The sequence below is a fragment of the Tyto alba genome, unplaced genomic scaffold, assembly GCF_018691265.1.
Source record: "Tyto alba isolate M040663 unplaced genomic scaffold, T.alba_DEE_v4.0 Super-Scaffold_7, whole genome shotgun sequence".
In the NCBI taxonomy this organism is placed as follows: domain Eukaryota; kingdom Metazoa; phylum Chordata; class Aves; order Strigiformes; family Tytonidae; genus Tyto; species Tyto alba.
In genome coordinates this window covers 36,591,908-36,603,619 of record NW_024881328.1, presented here as the reverse complement: position 1 = coordinate 36,603,619, position 11,712 = coordinate 36,591,908, and the positions used below count along the sequence as shown (strand labels likewise).

Here is an 11,712-nt window from a genome sequence, read left to right as displayed (position 1 = left end):
CAAAGCACAGGTACTTTTCTTGGTGATTTAGTTTTGTCATAATAGATTGTGTTTATCTAGCAAAGAGATTGTGCAGGAAGAACTTAGTATAATTTATTAATATTTTCTAACTTTGACTTCACAGTTCTTTAGTCAGATATGTGGAATAACAAGTGTCAAATCAGATGTTCTGAACGCCAATTTCTACTTATTTCACAATGTTTATGCGCCTTTTAAAAAATTATCTGGGTATAATAAGCAACACAGGCTTTAAATATTTTTGTAAGCTTATGTAGCTTGCAGATAACATACTTGGAAGTATCATAAACAGTGTTTGTTATTCTTGCCCCATACGTTGCTTTTTCATAAATCACTGAAACTGTAGAGTAATTAAGTGACTAATCTAAAAATCTAACAAAGTTAGATCTTTCCCTCACAGTGAAATTATTGCAGCTCTAAACTGAGAAAATGAGATTGCTCTCATATGCAAATATCTTGTATATATTCACCTAAAGTATCTCAGGAGAAATACCCTCTGAATAACATCAAGAAAAATAGAAAGAGAATGGGAAAAACGAGATCTGGGAAAGCCAGGGGAACTGCAAAAAAACTGTAACAGCAGCTGCACTGCATCAGTCCAGGAGAAAACTGTGTCACAGTGAAAACGAGACACATGAGGAAGAAAGAGGTAAGAGAATGACAAGCTCTTGTACTTCTCAGGAGTGCTTGTCAGACATAGCTTCCAGCTGTTCTTAATCTGTGAGATTTCATTTACTAGATGTTTCTCATCCAGCTACGTTCCCTGTTTCTCCCATGAATTCCCTTTATGTTTTCAGCATCTTTTGGAAACCCAACAGTTCCACAGCTCTGCTACACCTTGTTTTGAAAGTGCCTCCTCCTAGCTTATATTATTAGATCTCTAGGGAAAAATACTTAGGGGAAGTGATATCCTATGCCTTGCATAGCTTTGACTTGATGCCAAGTAGAGAAAGTGGATCTAAAAAAAAAAAAAAGGAGTTGATGTGGCTCATTTCTGAAGAACACAATCTCTTGCTGTATTTCAGTGCTACGAACGTCATTTTACAAAATCGGAAACTATCTCTTGCAGGGTCCTTGATTCTTTGCTACAAATGGGCCTTAATCAGCAAAACCTTTTAATGAAGCAAATAGTCTTTGTTCTTTCCTGGTTATGTACTAGGTGTATTTTTTGTAGCTGGGATCACCTTAAGTCCTTTTACAGTGATATCTGCAAATAACCCTTTTTTTTCTCTCATGCTAGTATTAGAGGCTTAGATGTGACCTTGGCTTTGTCACTTTCAGTTTTTTCCTCTCAATAGATGCTTTGTCTTTTTACAGTGAGTGGCTGTTGATGGTATTAACAATAAGGCCAAGATGTTTTATTCATGTATGATGTTAAAGCCCTAATATGTGACCACAATTAGCTCTTTCATAGCACAGTGTTGAAATCAATGGCAGAAATGATCAGTTCTTTCGATCATAAAAAAATAGTATTTTATTTGTTTAGTGAAAAAGATCTCAGAGGTGATCTTTTTATTGTATGTTGGTGATTGAAAATGGTTGCAGTGTTGTAATACATTTGGACACGTACTTGAGCAAGTCCGGCTTCAAATTGAAGAGATGTATATCCCATCAGACTTCACGTATGAGATGGGCTTCTAAATTAAAGCAAGATAAAATGGAAAACAAAGCATCACAGCTTTCCTCTAAAAAAATGCATGGAAAGAAGTAGAAGCGTTCTTGAAGGGAAAAGAGGAGCAAATTATTGTAGAAGGTTCACAAGGCAAAAACACTGTTTTCTGTGCAGTCAGGCATTTGGGAAACGTGTGCTACAAGTGCTGCCTCTTTGGACCCGTGTTGGAATGAAACTGTCTTGTCAGCATATAACATGGGTGTAGCACATCTTTAGTTGTAGGAAGTCAGCTAAAACCTTACGTTTGTCAGGCCTCTAATAAACTGTAACAGGCTTGCTAGTCTAGGAGGTGTTTTGTCCTGTTGATGTTTCATCTCCATTCCTGTTTTATTCCTTGGTTTGCCTTCTGAGACAGAGGCTGTCAGTCCTGTGCTCCAAACACTGCATGCAAAGATAGAAGACGTGGTAGTTCAGTCTCTATGCAACAATATGAATGCATTGCAAGCTCTCAGGCAGTGCTTTCTACAAATCTTAGTGGTGTCTGACATGTCTAGTACTTTAGTTGTCATGGTTTGGGAACAGTAGACTAAAGAAAAAGATAAATTGACCTACACTTTGAAAATTCTATAGCTGCAACTTAATGCCTCCTTAAAATTGGAAAACAGCAAAGTTTCTAGTCAAGAAACCTTTAACCTTCACTGTTCATCACTTTCTTTTGTTGTCTTCTCTCTCTTCCAAGTATAAACACTACGTAAGGGAGGCTTTTCTGACTGACCTCTCTAATCCATATCAAGTAGCTAAGTAATCATGGCGTAAGCCAGCTGGCTGTGTTCTGCCTTGGGGCTCCTTCCCAGGCATGGAGCAAAGCACAGTATCGCCTGCAGTGTGCTCTCCTGATGTGGCTCCCAATGCTCTAGGGGTTTGCTCATAAAATGGAGAGAAGTAGCATTAGCCAAGTTGGTCAGAAAAGATGTAGCTAAGATCTTACTACTTGAAACATTTGTCAGAGCAGAGTCAAAATAAGAGGGGATAAACTATAACGGATCAAAAGAATTTTAACTGCTGTCACCTCACTTACTAGGTTCTTATTCAAGGAAAAAATTCAGAAAGGTATCAGAACTACACTGTGGCAGTAGTATCAGCCTTACACCATAAGCTCTTCAGTCTTTTTCTTGTCAATACAAAGAGTCTGTGTTCTATAAATAGCGATTCTAGATTTTGTCCGACATGGTGTCTTCCACACAGAAACATGAAGTTACAATTCTAGAGAATACTTACTACACATAAGTAATTGCCCATTCTTTGTATGTATGGGGAGGCAGGGAGAAGTGGAAGGAGGAATCTTCCCCCAAGATAACAAAAAAGGAAAAAGCTTTTAAATGTGCTCTTCATTCAAAGGACAGAAATGTCTGCAATTTTTCACTGGTTCCTATTGTCAGCATTAACTGACAGACTCCTTCTTGATAGATGGAAAAAAAAGTTCTTTCGCCAGCAGCACCTGACTGGGAGCCTGTTGCAACAACCTCCTTAACAACTGCAGGCTAATGTCTTAAAAGCAAGAAATAAAAAAATTTAAAACAAACCCCACCTCAACACCACTCACTTGGTCAAACCCTCTGTTAGAATGGTTAAAGACTGATGCTGTACCAATCCATTTTCTTCAGCTGTATTCCTTGACAAAAACATTGATTCTTTAACCCAGCAAAGACATAGTTACCAGTATTCTGTTTTGTAGATAACGACATGCTTTGGCTTCATATTCATGCCAGACAGGACAGTATTCCTTAGATACAGAGGACCAAAATATAATGTCTTTCACAGTGAGGGTGAATTGTGGTTCTTAGTTTTGGGAGAAGGGGGATATTTCAACTCTGGGGCATTATGCAAGATGGTGCCTTGTCTTCTGAAGTCCAAGAGGCCAGAGCTGATGGCTGAGCTGGTTTATTGAGGACCGGGATGCCTGGGCTCAGACACCTGAAACCCATTTTGAGAGAGAGGCAGAGGAAAATGTCAGACTGTTTTACTGCAATCCTTTAGTGCTTTTGTATTGGAGTGCTAAACATTCAGAGTATCAAGCAGAAGACAGCTTGGCTCTACTGTACTCCTTTGCCTTTCAGTCCTACTTGCTCTCCATCCTATTATTACTTTGCAGTATATTTCTTCAACATGTTTAAAGTCTGAACTCATTACAAAGCATAGAGTAGTCTGAAGAATTTATTTTCCTTTTGCTAACCAGGAATTCTCTGAAAGTTTTAAAACTTGGTTTTGTTCCAGATCGCTTAGCAGGAACGTAGAAGTTTTGACTGTAATACGGGAGCACTAGAGGACAGATGATTCAAGGCAAGATGTGGCATTATGAATCTGGAATAGTAAATTAAAAAGCAACCACGAGTGCTCTTTGAGACTCGACTTCATTAGATTACTTTGAAAATGCATTATGAAAAAAAAAATACAAGGAATCAGTGGAAGACTTTCAAAAACTAGGAACAGAAAGGGAGTCGTACATAACAAACTGTCACACTTTTACTAAATAGGAGATTATTTGCACTAAAGACAGGAATGGCAATATCTCTCTAGCAGGAAGCAGTGCTTGCTGGTATTTCTATATAACCAGGAACAGGCAAGAATGTAAGAAAACTAGTAAATGCCTTGGCTTCTGGAAATTGTCCATAAATGGAAGTCTCCTAGAAAGTGAGCCGTGTCTTCTCTGCCTATATGTCTTGGTTCCTGGCAAGTTTCACAAGTATTTCTGCCAGGCATAGTCACTTCCACTAAGTGTTTTCTAGTGACGTGTTCTGTATGTACTTGTTGTGGTGGCTGGTCTCATCAGAAGGATGGTGCTTAAAATTTTATAAAAACAGTGACAGGCAAAAGAAGGGAAAAGTTCTTATGAAAGAAATTTAGATTCAATTAAGAATAAGGTGATGGAGAAATAATGATTTCATCTTCAGGGAGCTGTATGGAAGCAGTGGGCTCTCGAGGACCTTCTGTGAATGGACAAAAAGGTAGTTAAATCCATGGCATACAGCCAGCAGTTGCCTTTATCTGGAAAGGAAGCAAAAGATGTAGGAGGGAGTGGTGGAGAGATAGTAGGGATGACTCTAATCAAGCATAGTATTAGCACTTCAGTATTAATTGTGCCTGCTGCGTATTTAGTAGCCCTGCAGGATAAACCCAGCAGGGAGGCTCAGGAAGAAGCGCCGGTCGGGGCACAGTTCTGTGTGGCAGGGTCAGGCTGCGGAGGAGCTGCCACTGCAGCAGGAACTGCTCCGGGGGGCTGGAGCTGCCTCCCAGAGCGGGCTGCACTGGCACTGCGCCCTGTCTGTCAGCTGGTCCGGCAGGGTAGGAGGAGCAGAAATACAGAAACACCTTCTGCACGCAATACGTGTGTTCCGTGGGAGGTGGGAGAGGAGAGAAAGCCTGTGATTGCCATGGGCCCTCTCACCTGTTTTCTCTCCCAACTCCAGATGCAGAAAGCCAACTCCAGTACACTCTCTAGGTTAGTGAATTCTCCCCATCCCACTGTAGGAAGCTCTGCTGAGACCTTTCCCACCCTGCCCGTGTCCTGAAGGCTCCAGCACCTTGGCGAGCCGAGGGGGCCGCGCACGCCCCGGGTGGGTGTGCGGTTATCCCAGGCCTTCCCCTCGGGCTCCCATCCCTGTCTGGAGCAGGGTGCTGTTGAACTTCATGTGTCTCTATTGCCTCGTGTATGCGCGTGGACATTGTGAAAACTCTTTGATTCAGATTTTGTGGAGAATATTAGAGGTGGGGTTTTTCTCCTGATCCGTTTTTTCTTTATTACATTATTTCCTTTCAATCCTTTCCTCCAGGCAAAACATGTTGTGTAGAAATAACTTTTTGAAATACCTAGGTCTTTGGGGATGTTACTGAGCAACATGAGGATATTTTTTTGTTAGATTTGCGGAGTGCTCTCTGAAGCAAAAACTGAAACACATGATTTATAATGAATAATTTTGTTAGACTGAAGAAATATGAATCCTTTTGTAAATCAAGCAAAGCTGTCCCTGAATTTAATGGTATGAAATACTACTATATAAGTCCTGGTGAGTAACGAGCATTCTGTAAAACATGAGCAGAATTTACTGTGGAAAGACATTGACTAATACTGAAGTAATACAGCTATTGCTACTAAACAAATCAGGGGAAAAACATCCTGTTACGACTCACTTCTGCAATGGAAGATTTCAAACTCTATGCTGGGAGTTGTCCACCAGCTAGAAGCTGATTTTTAGAAACAGTCATACCCTCATTGTCCTAAAGAAAGCAATGCCCCGTAGCCTTCGGCTAAGGACAGCTTTTGTGTAACAACTGAATGAGATTTTGCTGATGTGAATTGCTTGTAGGAGCAATAAGGCAAATGAAGCTTACTACATCCCTGTAGTGGTTTCCTTGGGCTTCTTGCCCAGTAATGCTTCAATAGTTTTCAGATTTAATGCTCATTGTTCTTAATTTTCTTTTTCCAAAAAAATGAACATAAAACAAAATAGAAGCAAAACGCATCAACTGATCAAAACAAAATAATATGTGAAGTCCGTGTTTTTGATCAAGCTTGCTTTCTACTGACTCATTAGAAACTGAGTTATTTCTTAAAAGATCTGCCGGGGCAGCTAAGGTGCTTTACAGGGCCAAGTGTCTGGATGGCACAAGAGCAAAAAATAGGTAGTAAAGCTCTCATGTCAATAAAGGCTTTTCTGGGAGACTGACAGTAGTATCAGTGAACAAACCAGCAGTGATGCTCTCTTTGCTCCAGCTAATCGTACTACTGATGGTGTCAAGAGCTGGATCTGGTAAGAGACTGAAGCTTATTGCTCATGTACAGGACGTCTTGCTGAGCCTTTTAAGCAGGACCATGGTGGCTGGCACGTTTGCGACTTCTACCAAATCATAGGACTCGGCCCAATTCTTGCTGAGAGTGTCATGCCAGGAGGAAGAGACCCAATTGCAAAGGCAAAACATTCTGAAATACTCGGTCAGTGTTACAGGCTGGAGATTCAGGAATAGCAAAAAGAAAAAAATAAAAGTACCTGTCTGCCAAAAGTGCTTTGCATTTAGCAAAATTTTCTTCAGCTGTGTTAATAACGAGTTGTATAAGTAACAATTAACAAGACTAACAACTTGTAACTGACAATTAATTGTATCTGTTGAATAATGGAAAGCAGTTCTTTAGACTCCAAAGAAATGAAAAATGATTTCATTAAATTCTAAATACAGATAAAAATTTCAGTGCTGTCTTGAAAGGGATCCCAGTTCTTCTGCCCACTGAATGGTTGATTTTTACCATTGAATAGCTTGGCCTGTAAATCGAAATCTAGAGACAATAGGAGAGTAGATACAGAAACATATGTAAACAAACAAATTACCATTTGTTTACTTTCTGTAATATGGTCTCAGTCAGTGTTTATCTGTTTCTTAGTCATGCTGAGAACTAAACAGGCTAGTACAGAAAAATCGCATGTGCACTGGAAGAGTGTTTCCTGCTTTGCATGAACAGCAAAGTCTGGTTTAGGTTTTCGTTCTTTCCTCAGTGACTCTGTCAGACCTAGGAGCTCAGTGCAAGTGATGGAATCAAGCACTTGGTCTCTTCTGCAACAGAAAATACTTTCCTTCATTTACAGTAAGATGGGCTTTGATTACAAGCATAATGCCAAGCCTGTACACTTCATTTTTTTTCCCATGTTGAGGCGGGGGGCTCTAATGCCATATAGGGAGATGTGGCCATGCTCTCGGGCTGTCTAGACTGATTGACTCTGATTGTGTTCTGAATTAAGGCCAGACAGCAGTGACGCCACCGCTTCCGCCTGCATCCGGTGACTAAATGCAGCGGGAGCGGAGCGGGGCGCTCGGCGCTGAGTCAGGAAAATAACAGGCTGCTTCACCTTTCTCAGCCCCAATGAGGGGAGAAAGCAGAAGTGCATGAAACAGCTGTTGAAAAAGCAATTATCTTCTTGAAGAGTGGAAATGGTTTGAAAAAAGACTTCCCTAGGGATGAGTAAGCCCTGACTCTAAAGTCTGAATTATTCCTCTGGCCTGTCTCTTATCAATTCACTAACAAGCAGCCGTGCTGCACAGCCAATCCTCAGGAAGACAAAACTTATGATTTGGTAAAGCAATTCCAGTATCTTAAAAATAACTTGTCTTTTACTGTTTGTGCGATGTTGTGAAGTTATACAAGCAAGTAGAGAAAAGAAATCCTTTTCCCTAAGCTACTGATTTACTGATCAAAGTACACATAAACCAATCTCTTAATTTAGTTTATTGCCCTGTCTGCTAGATTTTGGGAACTTTTTAACTCATCTGCAGTTTTGCTTCCGTCAGGTCTGTAGTACAGCAGCTGTGAGAGAAATTGGTAAATAACAATAAAAGTTAGTATTTGTTATATTTTTTTTTTAACTATTAAGAGGCGGAGAAGTTAGGAAAATCATCAACAAGGCTCAAATCTAGATGCAGGAGCTCTCTTCCTTTTCTTGACAGAATAAACATTTTTGGGTTGGTTTCCTTAAGGAATTAATATTATGCCCTGGTGGCGAGAACAAGTGACTGGAACACGGGATTACCCGATGGTTCTTTCTGGCTCTGCCATGGATTTACTTGAACAAACCACTTAGCTTCTGTGTGCTCTGTTTGTCAAGCTGTGATCTACTTTACTGCAGTCAGGGAAGTTGTGAGAAGGAATAAATGAAAATATGGGGGGGGGGGGGGGGGGGGGGTGGTGGTGGTGCCTGTCTTCATTTGTGGAACATGAGATGGCTGAAAAACCTACGTTTAGAACATACTTTTCTGAAGTATAAATACAAAAAAATTTGTATAGTTTACTGCTTATGGTGGAGGAACAGGACTACAGAGTTGTGCAAGATGAAGGCGACGCATGTATTTCTAAATGGGAGGAAACAGTTTACAGACAGAAAGCATTTCTAAAATAGAAAACTCTTAACTTGGAACCCTTTTTCAGTTAAAACAATTCGTTCTGAAATCCTCTCACTTCCTGTTCTTGTTTTCTTTTTCCCCTTCTATTGTTAATTCTTCCAAATGAACTTGTAAAAAGATGTTAACAGTAGGTAAGGAGCAGCAGGCTTGTCAAGAGTCCATGGTGTACAACACAGCTTTCGTATTTTACATCCAGCTTTTAAGAGATCACCATTACTCAGCCTTTCTTTTAGTCTGTTGTATTTTCTGTGGGTTTCACGACAGTTTTGGTTGCATGTTAAATAAAATGTGACAGTATTAAGATATAACAATATTGAAGTTTTTATTTTAAAACAACTTTCCCTATTCATCTAGTGATAAATTTAACTGGTCACCCACTATCAATATTCAGTTCTTCCTTTTGGAAACCTTTATACATGACACATTTTTTCATGTAAGCCCAAATACCCACGATGTTCGTGAAAGGAGGCTGACTGCCCATTACTAAAAAAAAAAACCAAACCAGTGACTCTAAATTTGCACTCTAAGGAAAACAGGAAACTGATATGGAGATGATTCATTAGCTGCTGATGAAGAAAGCACTTTTTTTTTTTTTTTTTTTTTTTTTTTGTGAAAGGTCCTTGGGTTCTTTTGAAGGATTAATTCATTAAAAGGAAGACAATGTTAAATGGATGTTGGTCAAAGTTCTAATTTACTACCTTTTCTCCAGTGAATTAAGCGAATTGCATCACAACTTCGGGAATGCTTAACTATGATTAAATCATGTCTCCAGTAGGTTAACCAGCAGTTCTGTTACAAACATTACGCTTCCGACTGTATTGACTGAATTGCCTACCGCTATTCCTGCTGATTTTAATTATTTTGTGCCACGATGATTGCTCTCCGTGACAACACTCTCAGTAAGTGACGTTTAACTTTGCTCGTTCTGAATCTTGTTAGCTCTACCTGATGCACCTCATTTCTTAGAACTGAGCCTGCAAAAGTCTACTTACAGTCAGTTTAAAATACTTCAAAGTAAAATGATCTCTTGTAGCATCTAAGTCCAAAGTTTTGCCAGTGGTTCTCATATCCAGCTCAGAAGTTTGGGGGACATTGTACCAATATTTTAGAAAGACTTGAACTGATGTAGTTTCCATTCTTTAAACTAAACAAGCCCTTCAAGGTAGCGTGCTCCACTTGTTGCAGCTATTGTTGTAGTAGAATTCATGACGTCTTTTACAGGCCTCAGCATAATCTCTGCACAACCTGTTTTCTGGGTTTTTTTCTTCTACAGCTGTGTGGGTTTTCATATGCTTATTTCATACTTTATTTTATTTCAGGATTCCTTTAGCTCTGAGTCTGTCCCTTGGAAAATAAGTGTTGGATACTTTTAACTTGCACTTAGGTCTTGAAACATCATGATGTACTTCATCATGCTCACATGAGAAAAGCAAAGCTAACACTTTTGAGTTTTGGTGGGAAGAGTGTGATGCTGATTACCAGCTAACAGTAGTGGGTTTTACAAATTAATATTCTGAATTCATACGAATTCATTCCACTTTCCAGGTGTTCCAGCATGTTTTCTTTTTCCTTAAACGCTGCTCTGCTGAGCAGACGGGCAACTCTGCTGTAGGCTGATGCGGACGAAGCTACGCGGGATTTGATCGCTGCCACCGTGCTCAAATCTTACTAGCGACAGACGATACAAGGGCCGTGAGTTGAACCCGGCCGGGGGGGGGGGGGGGGGATCTCCCCCGGGGAGGTTTCACAGCCCCGGCTCAGCCCGGCCGGGCCTCCCTGCGGCCGCCCTGGGCGCTGACATCCCTTCATTTAATATCCTCCAAGTTAGAAAATCGCTGCGGTTTTCCTCCGGGGCCGGCTCCGCGCTGGCACGCACTTCCCTCCTTGCTACCCCAGCTTTCCCGAAACAGATTGAAGCCGCGCGAAAGGCTTCCCAGCGCGAGCCGGGGCGGGGCAGGCTCGGCCGGCCGGAGGCGGGCTGTGCCCGGCGCTCCCGCCAGCGCGGGCGGGGCGCGGCGCGGGGCCCGCCCCGTGATGCCGCTTCTCCTTCCTGCCGGCCCCGGCCCGGCCGCCCGGGGGAACTGGGCGGAGGGCGGGAGGAACTGGTTCCGCTCCGCGCCCGGCCGCGGGAGAGGCGCGGCCCCTCCGCACCGCCCCCCCCCGCCGCCCGCTCCCCGCCGGCCGCAGCCAGCGCGGCGCCGGGCCATGGCGCGGCTGGCGCTCCTGGTGGTACTGGGCGGCGCGCTGGTCCCGGCCAGCGCCTTCAACCTGGACGTGGAGCGCCCGGCCGTCTACTCGGGCCCCGAGGGCAGCTACTTCGGATTCGCCGTCGACTTCTTCGCTCCCGACCCGTCCTCGTAAGTTGCCCCGGAGGGGGGGGGGGGAGAGGCGAGGCGGGGGCTGGGCTCCCGGAGCGGGGAGCTGGCTGGGCGGGAGCCGGGACGGCCCGGCCCGGCTCGGCTCGGCTCGGCGGGGTCCCGGGCACGGCACCCGGGGGGTTCCGAACGGCCTCCTCGGTCCCCGGCTCGGGCAGGTAACGGCGGTAACACCTGCGGTGCGGGAGGGTGGAGGGGACGGCCCCGCTTCGCCGCGTCTCGCCCCGGAGGCTTCGTCCCGTCCCGTCCCGTTTCCCGAGTCCTGTTGCGCTTCGCCTTCACCGCTCCTCGCAGAAGCGCGGGGGTTGCGCGGCGCCGGGGCTCCGCGGGTCACCGAGCTGCTGGGGAGCGCGGAGAAGACATCTGCTTCCTAACCGCGTTCGTCTTTGGTGTTAAACAAAAACTAGGCGATGTGCAGTAGCTGCTGTGTTTCAGAGTTTTGCGTAGTCGCAGAACTAACTTCAAAGCTGTGGTGTTGCCATAATGAATTAGTTTGTGTTTCTCAAGCGCGGGCTTCGTTAACATCCAGCTTTTTCCACATTTTCTCCTTCCTTTCCCATCTTAGGAAAGGGCTGTAAAGCTGGAAAAGCTGCTGGCTTCCGTCATGCTGACGGGATTTTCTCTCTCTCTTGGTCTTTAGCTCATAAAACTTTATAAACAAATTATGTAGCTATTGAGCAAGTCTTTTTGCAGTACATCAGTTAGACGTGTTTGCGTTTCTTTATTGCCTACAAATATTCAAAGTCATCCTGTCTTGACTTG

General features: G+C 43.2%; 1 protein-coding gene across 1 annotated transcript in view; it reads left to right on the top strand.

Annotated features, from left to right (window-relative positions):
* The first annotated feature begins 10,616 nt into the window (after nucleotides 1–10,616).
* The window catches only part of ITGAV (integrin subunit alpha V), a 50,803-nt gene continuing 49,707 nt past the window's right edge, over nucleotides 10,617–11,712 (top strand). The window contains exon 1 of the mRNA XM_032995198.2: nucleotides 10,617–10,932. Coding sequence (XP_032851089.2) covers nucleotides 10,781–10,932 — 152 coding nt within the window. The 5' untranslated portion in view covers nucleotides 10,617–10,780. The remainder of the gene's footprint in view (nucleotides 10,933–11,712) is intronic.